Here is an 18,677-nt window from a genome sequence, read left to right as displayed (position 1 = left end):
ACACACACACACACACACACACACACACACACACACACACACACACACACTTTCTCTTGCTCTCTCTCTCTCAAATAAATAAATCTTTAAAAAAGATAGGTTTTCTTAGCTTAATTTGTTTTCTTTATATCTGAGGTCTGTAAACCATGGTGAGCATTTGACCCACAGGCCCAGTCCCATCAGCTGCTTTAAGTGATTAATAAGCACCTGCATAGTAACCTCAATTTCTCTCTTGGCCCTCAAAGCCTAAAGCACGTACTGTTTGGCACTTTACCCCTTTCCCTGGGTCAGTCTCTCCGCTGGGGTTCTCTTCCATTTGGGTAGGTCAGTTTGTGGTGACAATCCAAAATGCCCCAGAAGAAGCATGCCCTGTGGGACCAGTGACAGGAGCACCTGTGCCTTCTTCCAGTTGTAACTTGGATAAGGGTCTTTGCCCTTTATTTCAACCTCCAGTTTCTTTCTTATACTCTATTCTTTTCACTTGATTTTTGAAAAACACTAACTGCTTTTAAATGTAAATATTATATACAATATATTTTGAGAACTGAGTTGGCACTTTGATGGTTCATTAGATATGTGGCCACCTGTGTTTGTTAGCTCTCCGATGAGGCCTGTGGAAGGCACATTGGTGTGCCCTCCCTATGGCCCCTACCCAGACCCTGCCAGGTGATTGGTTCTGTCTTCACTTTATAGGGAGGTAACGGCTCCAGACTCAGGTAGCCAGCAAGTGAGTGGTGACGTGTTACTGAACATTTCCTAGAGGAATGTCAAATATGTGGTGCATGGGAGGAGTCTAGAGGCCAAATCCTAGATATTGAATTATCTTATCTGAATAATACCAGTTATTAATTCTGGTATTAGTAGCTGGAATAGGAGCTGGAATAGTAGCTCTTTGTAGAAATTGAGAGGAACTGCTTTTACTAGCATCTAACTGGTTCTCATTGCCCCAGGTTTTTTTTTTAGTTTTCCCATGGATATTCTGGACTTCTGGCAAAATGTGAGTGCGTGCAGGTCCTGGGACCATAGACTAATCGTGTGGGCATCTCATAGGGGCAGATGGTGCAGACTTCATGGTGATAGGCTTTTTCTCTTATATTTTCCCTTTTCTGGTACTCAGTTTACAGCCTGTCAGCTCTCGAGGGCTGGGACTACGTTCTGAGTTTCACTGGGTATCCAGTGCTTGGCATAGTGCCTGGCCATGGTGGGTACCCAGTTAACATTTGTCAAATATATAGATGAATTGCAGGTTTGAGACTCACCATGACGTAGTGGAGCTCTTAGACTAGAATTCAATTTCCCATGTTGTAGCTCCAGTTTCCTATTAACTGTGATTTTTGTCAGGCTCTGTGGGCCTCTCTTCATCATTTGTTACAGTGAGGGGCTTGTTAAGGTGTTCTGATATGATCTTTTTAGATCTATAATTTGTATATTGTTGACTTCTGATTCTTCAGGAAAATCTGCCCCCTTTTCCATCTAGCTTTTATAGATGTGTCAGGCACCTCCGGATTAAAGATGCATTTACTGTGGACGACTTCCTCCATCCAGCTGTCCTTTTGTAGCTTCCAGAGTCAGTTTAGAAGGATAATTTCGGGACAGGATCTGGAGACTCTACAACCCCTGTTTTCTGGCATGGCGACTGTGGCTGGGGCAGAGGCACCTGCCCAGCCTGCTTTGGTCCTTTATAAGGAAGGAAGCCTTATGGTGTCAACTGTTTTCATTTTAGTCGGGCACTGTCTGCATTGTGTTCGGGAGGACATACTTGGCAGCAACGTTCCCTTGGACCAAATCATCATGACACTTAATCTCTTTGTGCCTCACTTGCTCAACCTCTACAGCAGGGCTGGTAATGTACCTATAACTCGTAGAGTTACTCGGTGTAAAGTGCTGGCACGGTGCCTGGATTATGATGAATGCTTTAGAAGTGATTTGCTGTTATTTACAGTATAGATTTTGAGCTCTTCACTCCCAAAACCGTGTTGCCTTTACCATCTTCAGACATTGCTGCAATCTGATTGTGGGTGTCTCTCCCTTGTGACGGGCAGCTCTTCAAGGGCAGGAACCACGTCTTACCATTGTGTCCCCAGTGCTTCACCCAGTGGTCAGTCCGCTTGTATTTGTTGAACTCGGAGTTGAACTTGACCGCAGATGGTTAGCGAGGCCCGTTTAGGCTTGATTGTCTAAGAGGTACTACTCAGCCTTATCACAAGTCTGTTGCTGTCTCTCCATGACCCTTGTAGCGAAGTCAGTATTCAGATTTATCTACATCTCAGATGTAGAGCAAGGGTGTGTGCATGTCTAAATATGTACATGTGCATGTATGCATGTACACACACACACACACACACACACACACACCCCATACGTACATACACCATAAGTAGCTTACACAGTGGAAGTTAGGAAGGCAGAGTAAGGTGTGAAGAAGATAGCATGAAACATTGGTCCTTGAATAAAACAAAGAGATATGAGGGTCAGCGTATGTTCGTCCCTGGAGAAAATCTCTGCATGTCCAGAAACGTGCACCTGGAACAGGGCTTTCCTTTTTCCCTCAGGACTTGACAGGATCTGAACTCTACGCCCAGGCCGCCGGTCTGCTGCACCCCGTGGTTTATACTACCGCCGTCATTCTCCTCTTAAGCCTCTTGGCGGTCCTCATCAGTTATCTATACCATCACAGGTAAGAAAAGCAGCTTGGCAAATGGGGGATTTCGAGTGGAGGGAGTTTATTTCACATCAAATTAGGATAAAACTGAGTTCAACACCATGCTTTCCTTCTGAAGGAAGAGCCGTTAGTTTAGAATACATACAGGCTTCCTTCAGTTCATGCAATTCGACACATGAGGAATTAGTCCAGGAGATGGTCAGTTCACCTTTTGTAGCATTCACTCTGTTTGTTTCTGGGAAAGAATATGGGAGGTATGTGTTGGAGGCTGGGAGGTGGGACAGGGGGGCAGCAGGCAGGTGAGGTGAGCTGGAGGCTTGTTACCTGTGGCGGTGTCTTCCAGAAGCCGATGGTGGTGTTTACTTCTAATTTATGCCTTTGTGCATGTTGTGATCTTCTTTATTTTATAGATGGCCCTTGTAAGGCATTTTGTGGCATTTAAACATGGATATGGTTTCTGTTAATTGGAGGCAAAGCTACAGAAACTTATTTTATGGTAGGAAATAACGAACTGGAAGGATTTGCTAAGCAGAAATTCACTCTACAAGAGGTTTTGCTAGAATGTATTTTCCTATTTAAGCTGGACTTACATGGCATTTCTTGACATTTAGTGAAGAAACAAAAGGAGATTTTGATATTAAAAGAAAGAAAGAAAGACTTCAACATTTTGTTATGAAAGGCCAGGAGGAAATGTACTGGGCATTTAGACCATGTTATCCTAGTAGGTCAAGAAAAGCAGAAATCTCCTGGAAGCAAACAAATAATCCAGCTGTCATAAGACGTGGTAACTAACAGAAGCCCAGATATTTCTTATTATGGAGAATTTGTTTAGCCTTTAGTGGGTGCAATAGTTCCATAAATGACTTGTCTTTTTTAGTGCATGAAGTGAAATGTTAAGAAACTGTATTGAGTTAAATGAGGTCTCAAATCCTGTGTTTGTGTGTGTCTGATAGTACATGTATTTTAAGTAAAATGTTTAAGCATAAAACATTTACGTTTGGCCTTTTATACAGTTGGAATTGCAAACTTGCAGATGAATATCATAGCCTCCTGCCTTACATGAACTAGCCTGAATATTCATATTTTTCCTTTTAACAGTTTGATTAGAATCAGTCTCAAGGGCTGGCATATGCTTGTGAACTTGTGTTTTCATGTTTTCCTGACCTGTGTGGTCTTCGTGGGAGGAATAACCCAAACCAGAAATGGCAGTGTCTGCCAAGCGGTAAGTCAGAGTGAAACCTGAAATGGGAAAAAATAATGACATTAGAAAGTAATTTCATGTTTTATTAACTGTAGAAGGAAGCATGTTTTTTAAAGTTGTTTTTCTTTACAGTTAAACTTGAGTGTCTGTCACTCACATGTTTTTAACTGGTATACTCCCAAGTTTTGAACTGTTATTTCACAATTGGACATGTGACTTAGGGAACTTCTCTCTTTATCCTTGGGAATTCATTGCTACTTGTTATGTCTTTTATAATGCCAAACATTTAATTTAAAAAGTTTGTAAAACCCTGACTTGGGCTAAGAAAAAAGTGATATTTTCTGACATTAGGGTTTTATTTATTTACTTACTTATTTAAAGATTTTATTTATTTATTTGAGAGAGAATGAGCGAGAGAGAGAATGAGCAGTGGGAGGGGCAGAGGGAGAGGGAGAAGCAGGCTCCCTGCTGAGCAGGGAGCCCGATGCAGGACTCGATCCCACATGACCTGAGCTGAAGGCAGATGTTTAACTGACTGAGTCACCCAGGTGCCCCAATAGTAGGGTTTTAAAAATTATTTCATCTATTTATGGAAATAATAGGAATTTGAAAAAGATTTAACTGTAAGATACAGAAATCAGAAGCTTCTCATGTGTGGTAAATAAGAAAAATTAAAAATACTCAACTTTTAATTCCAAATAAATTATCATACATGTCGCCTTAGTGAACAGTATTAGTATTCTTCTGGGATATATGTAGAAAAATCAAAACTATTCAACATATGAATAGACATCAAAAATTGTACATATTTCCTATATTTGCATACTGTTTTCCATATACAGGATAGGAAGTGGTGCCATTAGTAATTGAGTTCAAACTGCCTGGATTTGGGTCTCAGGTCTACTCTGCTGTTTTTATTGGCAATTTATTTAACTTTTGTTTTAATTGCCAGTAAAACATGACAAAAGACTTGCCCTCTTTACAAACTTTTAAGTGTACAGTTTAATATTAAGTGCAAGTACAGTGTTGCACAGCAGATTTCTGGAACTGTTTCATCTTGCATGACTGAAGCGCGGTACCTGTTAAACAGCAGCTTTCCATTTCCCTGTCTTCCCAGCTCTGGGCAACCACTGTGTGACTTTTCTGTGGCTTGACTACTTAGATACCTCGTCTAAGTGGAATCATGCAGCGTTCGTCGTTCTGCAACGGGTTCATTTCACTTAGCATAACGTCCTCAGGGTTCATCCGTGTTGTAGCATGGGACGGGATTTCCTTCCCTTTTTATGGCTGAGTAATATTCCCTTGTACAGATACATCATCTTTTCTTTATCCGTTTATCTGCTGATGGACATTTAGGTTGCTTCTCTCTCTTGGCTGCGGTGAATAACGCTACAGTGAACGTGGGGGTGCAGATGTCTCTTTGAGATCCTGTGATTTCAGTGTTTAACTTCTCTGTCTCAGCTTTTTCACCCATAAGTTGGGACTAATTTTTGAGTTGTTGTCAGATGATGTGATTATTTATATATATATATAAAAAAACCCTACTGTAATTTACAGATAAATGATTTGAGGTAATGGGAAGGTTTAGCCAAGAGTGAATCTAAGTTTAACAAAAGAAGTTGGATGCAGAAATGCAACTATGAGGAAACGTAATTAATGTGAAGATGCCATGTATCAGAATATCAGGTACCAAGAGTGAAAAAAAGATGTTCACGATTTACAGGCAAAATTGTAATAGATATTTGAGAAGACCTAAATAAATGGAAAGATATACTAGGCCCAAGGACAGGAAGTGTTACTGTTAGAAAGATGGCAGTTCCTCTGAAATTAATATATACATAAGAGAGTTTTTCACAAAACACAATAAAATGGTCTTCAAATTTACATTAAAAGCAAAGGACCAAAGATAAAGATAGCCAGGACACTTCTGCAAAGGAAGAGTAGAGCAAGGTGACTGTCCTTCTAAGCATCAGAACTTAGGAGGCTCTCATCATTAACACTGCGGCATTTGGGGTAGGGAGAGAGACATGGACCAGCACAGTAGAACAGAGACTCAGAAGCAGACCCATGGGCAACTCTGGCGTGAGACCAAGGTTTGCATGCTCTTCAGTTGCAGGGAAGAGAGACCTCTGTGCAGCATAAAGGAGCTGGAGAAAATCCACGTGGAAAAACATTACAGTGGATCTGTGGTCATGCCTTATAAAAAATGTCAGCTTCGGGTGGATTAAAAAACTACCATGGCCAAACCAAAATGTTAAAATTCACATTAGAAAATATCACAGTCCTTGGGATAGGGATTTCTTAAATACGACACTAAAAGGCATTGACTAGAAGAGATAATTTTAACCAAATTAAAAATAAGAGCTTTTGTTAATTAAGGTTCCTTAATGAAAGTGGAAAGACAAGCTAACAAATTGGAAGATGCTCTTCTTAATACATACTGCTGAAAAGGCACTGGAATAAAAAACACATTAAGAACTATAATCAACGAAAATGCCACAAACAACCCAGTAGAAAAAGTGGCGAGAGTGGACAGGCTTTTCAGAGAAGAGGACACGCAGAGTCCATATCCGTGGGAAGAGGTGCTCGGCATGATCGGTGGTCATGGAGATGCAAATTAAGACAATGAGGTAGCATTTATGCCTCTTCTGTCAGCAAAAAATCAAGCCTGACAATGCCAAGTCATGAAGAACATGTTGGGTCCGCATGTTTTCTGCGTCGTGGGTGGGAATGCTAAGCAGATGATTCTGGGAGGCTTTGCGGTCTGAGGTTAACCATGCATAGACCCTGGGACCCAGCAGCCCCGCTCCTGACTCAGAGAGTATGCTCGCCCCTATGTAACAGACGTGTGTCTAGGAGTATACACGTGCGTATGAATATTCATAGCAGCACTGTGCCCAATAGAGAAAACCTGGAAGCAACCCAAATGCCCATTGGTAACAGAGTGAGTGAATAAACTGTGATATTATGCAGCAGTCAAAACTAATGAATTACAACAATGTGTAACAATATGAGTAAGTCTTAGGAATATATGTAAAAAAATTAAGTCCCATAAATTACATCCACCCTGCTGTCTTTTTTTTATAAGGCAAGAAGTAATGAAAATGAAACCGCTCACTTTTAATGAAAATATGTGGATCCAATAAAACTGTAGAAGGAAGGCAAAGGATGATAAACAAGATAGAGAGTAATGATGACCTTGGGGGAAGGGAATTACACTGTTTGATACAGGTTTTGGTCAAGGTCTTGCCTTTTGTCTTGCTGATAAGTTCTTAGCCACTTACGAATAATAACTAATTAAATAAAAGCAGGACGTGCTTGGTCCAGTCACTAGAATGTGTCATGAACCTAAGGTTGACAACTAATCCAATATTGTATAGCTGACATCCAGTTTAAAATGTGAGTGTGTGTAAGAATCATGGAGAGGATTAAGGTGCTGGAGAGTTTATTACTGCTAGTGTCACTATGGAAAAAAATTACCTCTCTGCTGTGCAGAGTATTTCTGTTGTAGGCCATTAGTATACACGGGGAATCCAACCTGATTGGACCGTACGAGAGGTCAGATAATGGGTCTTGGGTCAGCTGAATCCATGCACAGAAGATAATCTGTTTTCTCAGCATCCCCCCCCACCCCTTCTGATTCCTATTCATCTTGTTTGTAGGTCTCAGTTTACTGTTTGAGAGATACCGCCCCTCCCCTTCCCTCATTATCCCATGGTGCTTATTAAATTTCCGTGATGCCTACAACCCTTCACCGTTGACGGCTGTTTACCTGTTCTCTGTCTCTGGACCTGACGCTCTGCAAGGAATCCCAATGATCTGATTCACCTGTGTTTATCCAAGGATCAGCACAGGACCTGACCCAGAGTAGGTGATACTAGATGCTTAGCAAATATTTATTGGGCGAATGAACAAAAAAGGCCTGGGTTTACAAATGGTAGAAGTCCTTTGACCCTGGAGCCATTCTGAGCAGAGGTTGTGAGGAGAGTGCTCAGCACATGGGGTGGCAGAGGTAGTCTCGGTGTGTCTGAAAGGATTCATTGTTTTCACGAAGCAGACACCTTGATTTCACTGAGGCAATGAATAGAAAGAGGCCATTGTGAAGGTGACTGCCTTTCATTGTCCTGAATGATATTTTATACCTTTTCTAGAAAGAAAAGGAGAGGAATTTGCAGGGAGTGTTCAGGGCCTCTACATTGAATGTCCGTGGCTTAAAGATGTTTTGGTTTTTTTTTTAAAAGGGAAAGGCAGGTCCTTAGATGTTTTTACATGTCATTTTCTTCTGTTTTTCCATGGTTCTTCCTTCTGTGAAAAACAACACTCTTGCCATTTCTGACTCAGACATGACTGGCTTCTCTTTGCTGTTCTGGTAGTTCAGTTAGGAGCCAACCGAGCGGGGAGTCGGGGGAAGGCAAGCAGGACTGGCCTGGGCTTCCAGACACTAGTAGGTAGGCTCTAATTCTGTGTCTGCCAGGATGACTAGTATTGATGTAGGAAAGATGTAAAGGTTCGAAGCCGACGGCCAAGAAAGAATTCTTCTGCAAGAGGGTGGTTTTATGGAAGCAGAGCGACAAGACCCGTGGGCAGAAGGAGCTGCACCCGGGTCATGACAAGTGGCCCGTTATACACTTCCAAGTTGGGAGGGGGTTAGGGAGAGTGAAAGTCTCTAAGGAATTTTGGAAGCAAGGTTTCCAGGACCTTGAGGGGGCTAGCTATTGTTGGGAAGAAGTCATTTACTGCCTTCTAATAAAACTGTAGTCATGAGACCCTTCAGATGTGTATCCGTGGGCCATATGCTTGGGGGATGATTGCCAACAGGTATCTTGAGGGGTAGAGATAAAGGAAGTTTCTAAAGGAATTTTTATGTGTTAAAGTAGACTTTACAGGATCCTGGGAGTTGGGCTAAGCTTGGCTTTTGCCCTTAGCAAAGTAGTAACATCGAGGCAGCTGAGCCCCTAGAGGAATGTCACTCAAGGATTTGGCGATGGGCTGTAGGTAGTAGGAAATTTAATAATTTTTCTTCTGCCTTTGTTTCCCACATCTGTATGATTAGTCATTTAGCCTAGTAGGGGCTTAACGTTTCTTCTATAAAATAATGGGTTGGGCTAGTTAACTTACGCGATCATTAAGGTTCTTCCAGCCGAGCCCTAAGTGCACCTACTAGAATCCTAATGCGTGCATACCTTATATGCAGTTTCATATGTGCACATAATTGGTGCAGTTTTATGTTTCTTATTTCCCTTTCAGAGCTCGTATACTTGATGGACGGTGCGAACGGGTTCTACGATGCTTTCCTCCCCACAGTGATGGGTTGAGGTTGTTGGAGGTGCCATGAGGCACCAGCCAGGTCCTTCCCACTCTGAGTCATAAGTCAGTTCTGGTGGTACCGTGGGTGTGTTCTGCAGGCTTGGACTCTCTTTTGCAGAAGGAGCTGAAGAAGAGCTGAGTAGCCGAGTGACAGAGTAGCGAGGGCTGTTCACTCCAGGTGGGAAGGGTCCTGGGTTCTGGGTCATGATGTGCTGCCAAATAATTGTGTGATAATTAATTTTCTGGTCCTTGGTTTCCTCAGCTGTGTGGTGAAAAGATACAGCCGGATCTTACTTAAGTCACCTTGTTGCTCTACCACTCCATGATTTAATTTATTAAATACAGCGCCGGCTAACCTTCTCTGGTGTCCTTTTGTGTCTCTTCTCAAGAGTTCTTCTGCCGTGGCACGTGAAATGCCTTGGGGAAATTTAATCAGTGAATTTGAAGACCTTTTACTTGCCAACTACTGCAAATGTGTTATCTTAACTTTCATATTAACCCCAGGAGGTACTTGTTATTCCTATATTTTATCAATACAGAAATTGAGTCTTATGGAATTGAACAACTTGTCCCAAATCCCTAGGGCTCTTGGGTGGCGGAGGGGTGATTCAGATGCCAGTCTTGCTGACTCAGCTGTCGTCCCCCGCGAGCCGCTCCCCGCCCCCACACTGGGGTCACTATGCTTCACTATTTAGTGAGGACCAGCACAGCCTAAGAGGAGGGGCATGGGTTTTGGAAACCAGCAGACATGGGTTTGAGTTGCAGCCCTGCCACTGACCAGGTGACCTCTAGTGATGATTGGACGCCTTTCAGATGCAGTCTCATTGTCTGTAGCTCGAGGTTAATACCCTCCACCAAACGGTGATATTAGGAGGATAAAATGGAAGCACTTACAGATTGTCTTCGTACATTTTGGGGCACAACAGTGGGTATTCAATAGTGGAAGCTGTTGCTCTCTTACGCGTATTCATTCATGATTATATGAATATAAAGATCATTTTTTTGCACAGTCACTGTACTATCTTAGGGTTATTGGTGGTTACAAATGTGATTGTTATAATGTCCGGTCTCTAGTTCGTGAGAGCTTATATATGGTTCAGTAACATATAAAATGCAACTCTTTAGGATAATTATTTTATATCCGTTTTACAGCTTTGGAAATTGATGTCCTGAGGTCAGGTGACTTTCTCAAGTAATTATCTGTTGCATTTAATTAATCGTTTACATGCCCTATGAATTAGATTACTTATTCCCAAACTTTACAGAGTTTCCACATGTATTTCTGATTTATGTGAAAGAAATTTGACAGGTTGCATTTCAAGTGTCTGATGGAGAAAACAGTAGGATGTATCCCATTCCAAAAGAAATACCCTCTCTGCCGGTTCTCTGCTCCCCCTTTATTCTGGTTCTCATGGAATGTCTGGGGATTTGCTTACATGATGGTTACTAGGTGACATCAGACCCCTAAAATTCTACCATTAGTAATAATTTTGTTTGACTGAAGAGGCTTTAGTATCTTTCAAGTGCGAACACTCTGGAAATTTTGAAATACCATAGGAAACACTTCAAAATCTAAAGGTTGAGTTTTCCCTCTTAGGTGTAAAACAAGAAAATGCTCCATCTTGCACCTCCTGTGTTGAAAATATTTTCATTCCTATTTTAAACTTACTTCACCGCTCCGTCTCGTTCTTCTGACCTCATCATCTGAGAAACCTCCGGTGGAGCCTACCGTTTTGAGTCAATACCAGCGATTTGTCGTGAACGTTTCAGTGTCTATATACCAAATTCATTGACATTATTTTTACTTCTAGTATTGGGTGTGACTCCAGATAGCCTAAGGTTTATTTTATGCTTTTTGTTCTACTTTTCTCTGTAAATTTTGCTTTTATCATACAGACAGTACAACTAATGGAAACCAAGGAGCCACTTTTCTCCTTATGAAGAAAATAACTGAGTTTTCTAGTTTGGCCAACCTGGACCCACCCTGCCAGCCACTTCCCGAGTTAGAGCAAGATTCACACTGGACAGTGACTGTCCTCATTTTTGTCCTGCAAAATAAGACTTGGGTTTTCATTTGCCACATTTTGGCTGCACGCTGATTCTCATGAAATGAACTCTGGGCAGCAATCTAAATGCTGTTATCACTGCCCTAGGTTTGATAATGTCAATCAGTTTGATTTTCTTGAGATCAGAGAGCCATCCTTTTAGAAGGAAAAAATTTGTCTTGAAGATTTTCATTAATAGGATTTTACCTGTGGTAATTATATAAAAAGAAATGATCCAACAGATAATAAGTAATTAGTTAAGAAAGCTGAATAGTGTCCTTGATGTTCCAATGACACATACACTTTTCTTAAAATGGATTTAAACCTTTCTTAGACCCATATATATCTTCATCTAGAATTCTAGCTCCAAACGGAGTTGCTTCACAGGTCACACGGTAAACATGCCCTCCATAACCCCCTGGGGGAAGAAATTTAATTAGTGTGACCGTTACATATACTGCAGGTTTCCGCTATTTATTGAGTACCTGTTATGTTCCAAATACTGTGCCCATACAGTCCCTGTAGAAACGCCAGAGATAGTCATTGATAATCTTCCCACTCTTCCAAAGGGGAGAATTCATTTAGAGAGGTGACTTTATTTACTTAAAACCACACTCCTAATAAGTACTTAAGAATAAAAATATAGCTATCATCTGTCTTGATTGCTTATCATGGGCCAGACAACATGCTAAATGCGTTACGTAGACAGTCTTAGTTAGCCCCATAGTACTTTCATCTCTCTGTTTACGAACAAGGAAACCAGTGTTTGAGATGTTACACGCCTTTGCTGAAGTTATCACAGCTGATAAGGGGTGGATCCTGGTTTTAAAACCGGGTAAAAGTTTTGATTCTAGATCTCACCCTCTTACTGGCCAATATATTCTGTTGCTGACCTACCGTTACCATATATGAAAGCTCTGAATTAGAACAACTCAGGGCTGTCACACAAGCTTATTCTCTGCCCTTGCCCTCTACCTTCCTCCTTAAAATGGGCCTCAGAAACTGAACTCTACTAAACATGGCGTCTGGGAGAAACACACCTTTGGTTTAATGTTGTCGAAAAGTCAATTCCATGGCGTCTGAAGGGTTATCTTGGGTAAACGTTGTGTATGGTCTGTGGGCCTCTCCTGGGTCTGTGAGAGGACATGATCCTCTGTTCCACGGCTGTTAGAACGCTTTGTTTCGTTAGTGGGCAGAGGAATCCATCTTTAGAATATACCTTCATGCTGTTTTTGAGTCCTGTTTTCGAAAGTTACTTACCAGGTATTTTTGGTAAACCTTGGAGGCCCCTGTTCCTGGGGAATTTTTTTTCTCCTTTCAGCTTATAAATTCTTCAATCTTCTTTCTAGGTTGGAATAATTCTTCATTATTCCACTCTTGCTACAGTACTATGGGTTGGAGTGACAGCTCGAAATATCTATAAACAAGTCACTAAAAAGGCGAAAAGATGCCAGGATCCCGATGAACTGCCGCCTCCTCCAAGACCGATGCTCAGGTATCTGATATCCTTGTTTACTGCATTGTATTAAACGTTCATTAAACAGTTGAGGTGAAGCCGTTTTAAATGTAACAAAACAATGCTGAGTAAATTTTTGGAAAGTCCAGAATGGACTTTGTAAGCTGGGCTTCCTGGGTTTGAGTACTGGCCGGGAGCCGCCCGTGAAGTTCGCTACCCTCTCCCTTCTCTCTGATCTGTAACCTGGGAATAAATAAATGCCTTAAGGCGGCACCAGCCGTCTAACAGGCTCTAAGAAAATGTTAGCTGTGGTTATTTTTCCTTGGGGTCATGTCAGAGATTTTAACCTCCGCAATATGTTTCAATTTAATTATTCTCCTCAAAAGACAACACAGTTTTGGAGCTACACCCTTCTTCCCAATTAGAATAAAAAAATAATGGATTACCAGGCTAGAGGAGTAAAAACTGACCAGTGGCGACTTGTGGATTGAACGCTGGCTCTGTAGCCAGCACCAGGCCAGGCACCTAAGCTGTCCTGCCTCTGAAGAGTTTCCAGTCGGCCTGAGGAGACCGTGAAGAACCAGCTGTGGGTGGGGTGAGAACTGTGGTGGAGATAACATTCTTTTGGAAAGTGCAAACAAAGGCGCCATTAATCTGGGGGGAGGGTGGGTGTTGGGAAGTATTGACCCTTAGGGATGACCTTCCTGAGTGATTAGGGCAAAGGCCAGAGGTGACACTCCAGATACAGGATTATGTGGGGAGCTGAGGGAACTTTGAGCCTGCACTTTGGCTGGAACCTACGGCATACGGTGGAGATTGCAGGAATTCAGGGTGAAAGCTCTGTGTCAGGCCTCTGGGAGCCATGTGCAAATGTGGGAAGCCACTGAAGACTTTTACCTAAGGGAGTGGCCCTACGAGGTATCTTTTTAGAGGGACAGCCTTGCATTAGTAACCTGTCTCAATGGGGAGAGCCTGAGAGTAAGGAATTCTGCCAAGAGGTCATTCGCTGGTCCGCATGAGGACTGAAACAAGAACAGTGTCAGAGAGAATAGAGGGGGTGCGTGTTCAAGACACTTGAGGCAGCTTCTCTAGAATGGATGGCCACTTCGATTTAAAATTGTGGGAGGGAGAGAAATTCAAAGGTGGTTTCAAATTACTCTAGTTTAGTGAGGGCACCTCAGCACATGGTGCTTCCATCAGCTGAGAATATAGGGAACCGTAGAATGGGCGGGGAGGGTAGTACTTTCTGTGAGTCATTCACATTGTGGGAGACCGGGGGCTCAGCAGGGAGACGGTGCGAGGCGTTTTGCAGATAACAGGAGATGTTCTCCTATGTGGTCGTGAACCACATGCCCCAGGGAGAAGTTAGTTAAAAGCATGGTCCTGGGGCCATGTTGACATTTAGTAGAGGGGTCATAGCCAAGAAAGGGAAGAATTGAAAGAGAACACCTGAGAACATAGAAGATTCCGGAGGTGAGTGGTCCCTGGATGATGAGGGGCAGCAGGAGTGCCCGGCCACAGAGTCGGGAGGCCATTTTACATGTCTGTCCCTGGCCTTAAAAGAATGGAGAGATGGTGTTTGAAGATTTGGCGGTCCCATCTTCCTTCCTTTTAGGTTCTGAGAAAAAAAAAAGACCAAGCACAGGCGTTGAGTCCCCAATACAGTCTTCAGCCAGCCAGCTCAGGAACTCGGGCTGTGTCTCTACAAAGTGGCAGATGCAGAGTTAGGATTGTGACTGTGCCCAGGAGGACCCAGCCAGGGCATAGAGTTCCTACCGTCTCTTTTCAGAGAGCTCAAAGAAGCCAAGGAAAGAAGTTTCTCTTTGTAGGGCCTGCCACCACTCTGTCGCCTTCCGTTCTTAGGCACCTTCATTTTTCCTGCTGTCCCCAGTGAGTCCACGGGAAAAGGGTCAGGAAGGGCCTGCCCACTGCATGAAGCTGCTGGGACCAAGCACCTACTTTGCCTGAGTAGTCGACTAGGGATAAGCGTACACAGCGGTAGGGTGTCCCAGAACACGCAGGCTTAGCCAGACATTAATGAACAAATAATGTCATTACGTGTTTTGTCTGACGTATGGCACAGGGAGACCTTAAGGTCCATTTGGTAGTGGGCTAACTTTCTGGCTCGCCAGCTGAATCGAAAGGAAGCCAGTTAGTGCCTTCTCAAAAAGAACTAAAACCCTACCTGCAGTAGCCTCGCCTGTCCACAGGGTGGCAGAAGCTGACCAGCTTTCCTCTAGTCAGAAACTTGGTAGCCTGCTTTAAAAAAAAAAAAAAGATATACAAACAAAAATTTAAAAAAAAAATTCAGAAAGTTATTGTTAACAAAGCAGCCTCCAGGAGTTAATCTCCAGTTTATTATTGGGATAGGAATAATAATTGATCACGAAGGAAAGACTTTTGCAGGATGGAGACACTGGGATGTGCGCACCTTGGTAACTTGGAATGATGAGCTGCTATTTGCATTGTTCCTTCTTCCAGGTTTTACCTGATCGGAGGTGGCATACCCATCATAGTTTGTGGCATAACAGCCGCGGCCAACATCAAGAATTACGGCAGTCGGCCAAATGCGCCCTAGTGAGTGTTTTGTGTTCTCTGCATACCTGACCCCGATTGCTCCTCTTTTTAATGATTTCCCAGGCCCTAACTTTATTGCAGTTTCTGGGACAGTTTGTTGATGCATCATAGCATCTGACTCGGTTTCTCATTTTCTTTTCTAGTTGCTGGATGGCCTGGGAGCCCTCCTTGGGAGCCTTCTACGGGCCTGCCAGCTTCATCACTTTCGTAAACTGTGTGTACTTCCTAAGCATATTTATTCAGTTGAAAAGACACCCTGAGCGCAGATACGAGCTGAAGGAGCCCACTGAGGCACAGCAGCGGTTGACGGCCAATGGAAATGGCGAAGTGCATCATCAGGACTCACTGTCTCTGTCTCTGATCTCGACGTCAGCATTGGAAAATGAACACACTTTCCATTCTCAACTTTTGGGGGCCAGTCTTACCTTGCTTTTATATGTCGCCTTGTGGATGTTTGGGGCCTTGGCTGTTTCCTTGTATTACCCCCTGGACTTGGTGTTTAGCTTCTTTTTTGGAGCTACGTGTTTAAGCCTCAGTGCCTTCATCGTGGTTCACCACTGCGTTAACAGGGAGGACGTTAGACTTGCTTGGCTCATGACTTGCTGCCCCGGCCGGAGCTCGTACTCTGTGCAGGTTGACGTGCAGCCCCCCAACTCCAGCGGCACAAACGGAGAGGCCCCGAAGTGCACCAGCAGCAGCGCCGAATCCTCGTGCACCAACAAGAGTACATCGAGCTTCAAGAATTCCTCCCAGGGCTGCAAATTAACAAACTTGCAGGCTGCTGCCGCTCAGTGCCACACCAACCCTCTGCCCTTAAACTCCACACCTCAGCTCGATAATAGTCTGACAGAACATTCGATGGACAATGACATCAAGATGCACGTGGCGCCTTTAGAAGTTCAGTTTCGCCCAAACATGCACCCGGGCCGCCATCATAAAAACAGAAGTAAAGGACACCGGGCAAGCCGGCTCGCCGTCCTCAGAGAATATGCTTATGACGTCCCAACAAGCGTGGAGGGCAGTGTGCAGAACGGCTTCCCTAAAAGCCGGCCGGGCGGTAATGAAGGACACGCGAGAAGCAGAAGAGCGTATTTAGCCTACAGAGAGAGACAGTACAACCCACCCCAACAGGAGAGCAGCGATGGCTGTAGCACACGCCCCCAGAGCCCCAGAAATTTCGAAAAGCCCGTTTCAAGTAGTAGTAAGAAAGATGCCTTAAGGAAGCCAATTGTAGTTGAACTTGAAAGCCAGCAGAAGTCTTACGGACTCAACTTGGCTGTCCAGAATGGACCAATCAAGAGCAACGGGCAGGACGGCCCCTTGCTGGGTACGGAGAGCACTGGCAACGTTAGGACCGGGTTGTGGAAACATGAAACTGCCGTGTAGCCGGGGGGGGGGGTGGCAGGGGCGGGGGGGGGGGGGGCGTGGGCAGTGGCTTCCGAGGCAGAAACCCATGCAAACTGTGAGCTTCACATTCCTTTAAGCTACGAACATGTGCTGTTTACGGCCACCTTAGGGATTTGGCACCGTTTTGAATAAACGTCTACGTTTGGGATTTTATGGATTTTATATCCCCCGATTGTTGCTTTTTTTATGAATTAAAAAAAAAAAAAACCTCCAAAGCATTGTTTTAGTTGTAAAGCACCAGCAGAACTTGGAGAATCTGAAATGTAATTTTTTGGAACCTGTTATATCTACTTAACATTTCAGGCCTGTATTTAATACAATAAATAGGTGTTTGTCATTGTGTCAGTCTTATGTTTTTGTATTTTATAAGAGAAGCATGTAGTTCTGTTTTAATTGTGTTTATACATGGGGATATCTTAATGAGCATTATACGTAAATCAGTTATCAGACTTACACAGTATTAACTCCGCTGATTATGACATAAATCAAAGCTCTTCTGGATGGATGTATTTTAGAAATACAGTTTTAAATGCTACAAGGTTTTTAAAAGATCTCATGGAATGTTTTTTTGAAAATCAAAATGCCTAAAAAGCTCTTTCTAAATTGCATCACTTTGCTGTATCACTTCGGTCCTATTAATATTGTTTTGTCACCTTTGTGGTTTTTCAGTGATTTACATTTTGGTTTAATTTTGTTTTTCATTCCCCCCCTGCCCCCTCCAGCACATATATTATTCTTGAGTGTAAATGAGGAGTAAGTAAGAATCACACTCACTTATTCTGAGTTCTTCAGTATTGGCTGTTATGTTGACTGTTACTTTGTTCTCAAACAGAATAGAGTTCCTCAGGTTCATGCTGAAGTACTCATCTTTAAATTGCATTCTGAGGGCAAAAGCTTTTCGGATCCAAATGTCATCGGTCGTTGATGCACTACAGCCCTTAAACATCCCTGGTCCCTAGTCTCACTGGAGTCCATTCCTGGAACTCTTTTGTTTTGTTTTGTTTTTTAAGTTATTTAATATGTTGCATTTTTAAAACAATTTTAATGCTAGTATAGTTGACGTGCACTGTTAATTAGTTTACGGTAGTATATATTACTCAGCGCATGTCATGATAAGTGTGCTCTACAACCTCATCGCCTATTTCAACCATCCCGCCACCCCAGCTCCCCTCTGGTAAACATCAGTTTGTTCTCAGTAGTTAAGAGTGTGTGTCTTGGTTTGTCTTTTTTTTTTTTCTTTGTTCACTTGTTTTTCTTAAATTCCACTTGAGTGAAATCATATGGTATTTGTCCTTCTCTGACTTACTTCATTTAGCATTATACTCTCTAGATCCATCCGTGTTGTTACAAATGGTGAGATTCCATTCTTTTTTATGACTGAGTAATATTTGTGTGTGTGTGTGTGTGTGTGTGTGTGTGTTCATATACCAACCCTTCTTTATCCATTCATCTATTGATGGACACTTGGGCTGCTTCCATAATTTGGCTGTTGAAAATAATGCTGCAATAAACAGAGGGGTGTGTATATCTTTTTGAATTAGTGTTTTCATATTCTTTGGATAAATATCCTGTAGTGGAATTACTGGTTCACATGGTAGTTCTATTTTTAATTTTTTGAGATCTCCATACTGTTTTTCACAGTGGCTGCACCAGTTTACATTCCCACCAACAGTGCACAGGTGTTCCCTTCTTTCCACGTCCTTGCCAACACTAGTTGTTTCTTGTGTTGTTGATTTTCGCCATTCTCATAGGTGTAAGGTGGTATCTCATTGTGGTTTTGATTTGCATTTCCCTGATGATGAGTGATGTTGAGCATCTTTTCATGTGTCTGTTGGCCATCTCCATATATTCTATGAGGAAATGTCTGTTCATGTCTTCTGCCCATTTTTAAATTGTATTCTTTGTGTTTTGGGGGTTGAGTTGTGTCAGTTCTTTATGTATTTTGGATACTACCCTTTATTGGATTTATCATTTGCAAATATCTTCTCCCATTCAGTAGGTTGTCATTTTATTGATTCTTTT

General features: G+C 42.7%; 1 protein-coding gene across 1 annotated transcript in view; it reads left to right on the top strand.

Moving 5' to 3' along the window:
- ADGRA3 (adhesion G protein-coupled receptor A3) overlaps positions 1 to 16,995 on the top strand; it is a 125,108-nt gene extending 108,113 nt beyond the window's left edge. Inside the window, exons 17-21 of the mRNA XM_025887523.2 lie at positions 2,553 to 2,677; positions 3,761 to 3,884; positions 12,565 to 12,710; positions 15,153 to 15,248; positions 15,392 to 16,995. Of these exons, the coding sequence (XP_025743308.1) occupies positions 2,553 to 2,677; positions 3,761 to 3,884; positions 12,565 to 12,710; positions 15,153 to 15,248; positions 15,392 to 16,634 (1,734 nt within the window). The 3' untranslated portion in view covers positions 16,635 to 16,995. The remainder of the gene's footprint in view (positions 1 to 2,552; positions 2,678 to 3,760; positions 3,885 to 12,564; positions 12,711 to 15,152; positions 15,249 to 15,391) is intronic.
- Positions 16,996 to 18,677: the final 1,682 nt, after the last annotated feature.

Source organism: Callorhinus ursinus, unplaced genomic scaffold (assembly GCF_003265705.2).
Source record: "Callorhinus ursinus isolate GAN/ISIS: 27379988/994484 unplaced genomic scaffold, GSC_fseal_2.0 scaffold4, whole genome shotgun sequence".
Classification (NCBI taxonomy): Eukaryota; Metazoa; Chordata; class Mammalia; order Carnivora; family Otariidae; genus Callorhinus; species Callorhinus ursinus.
This window is presented reverse-complemented; position numbering and strand designations above follow the sequence as displayed.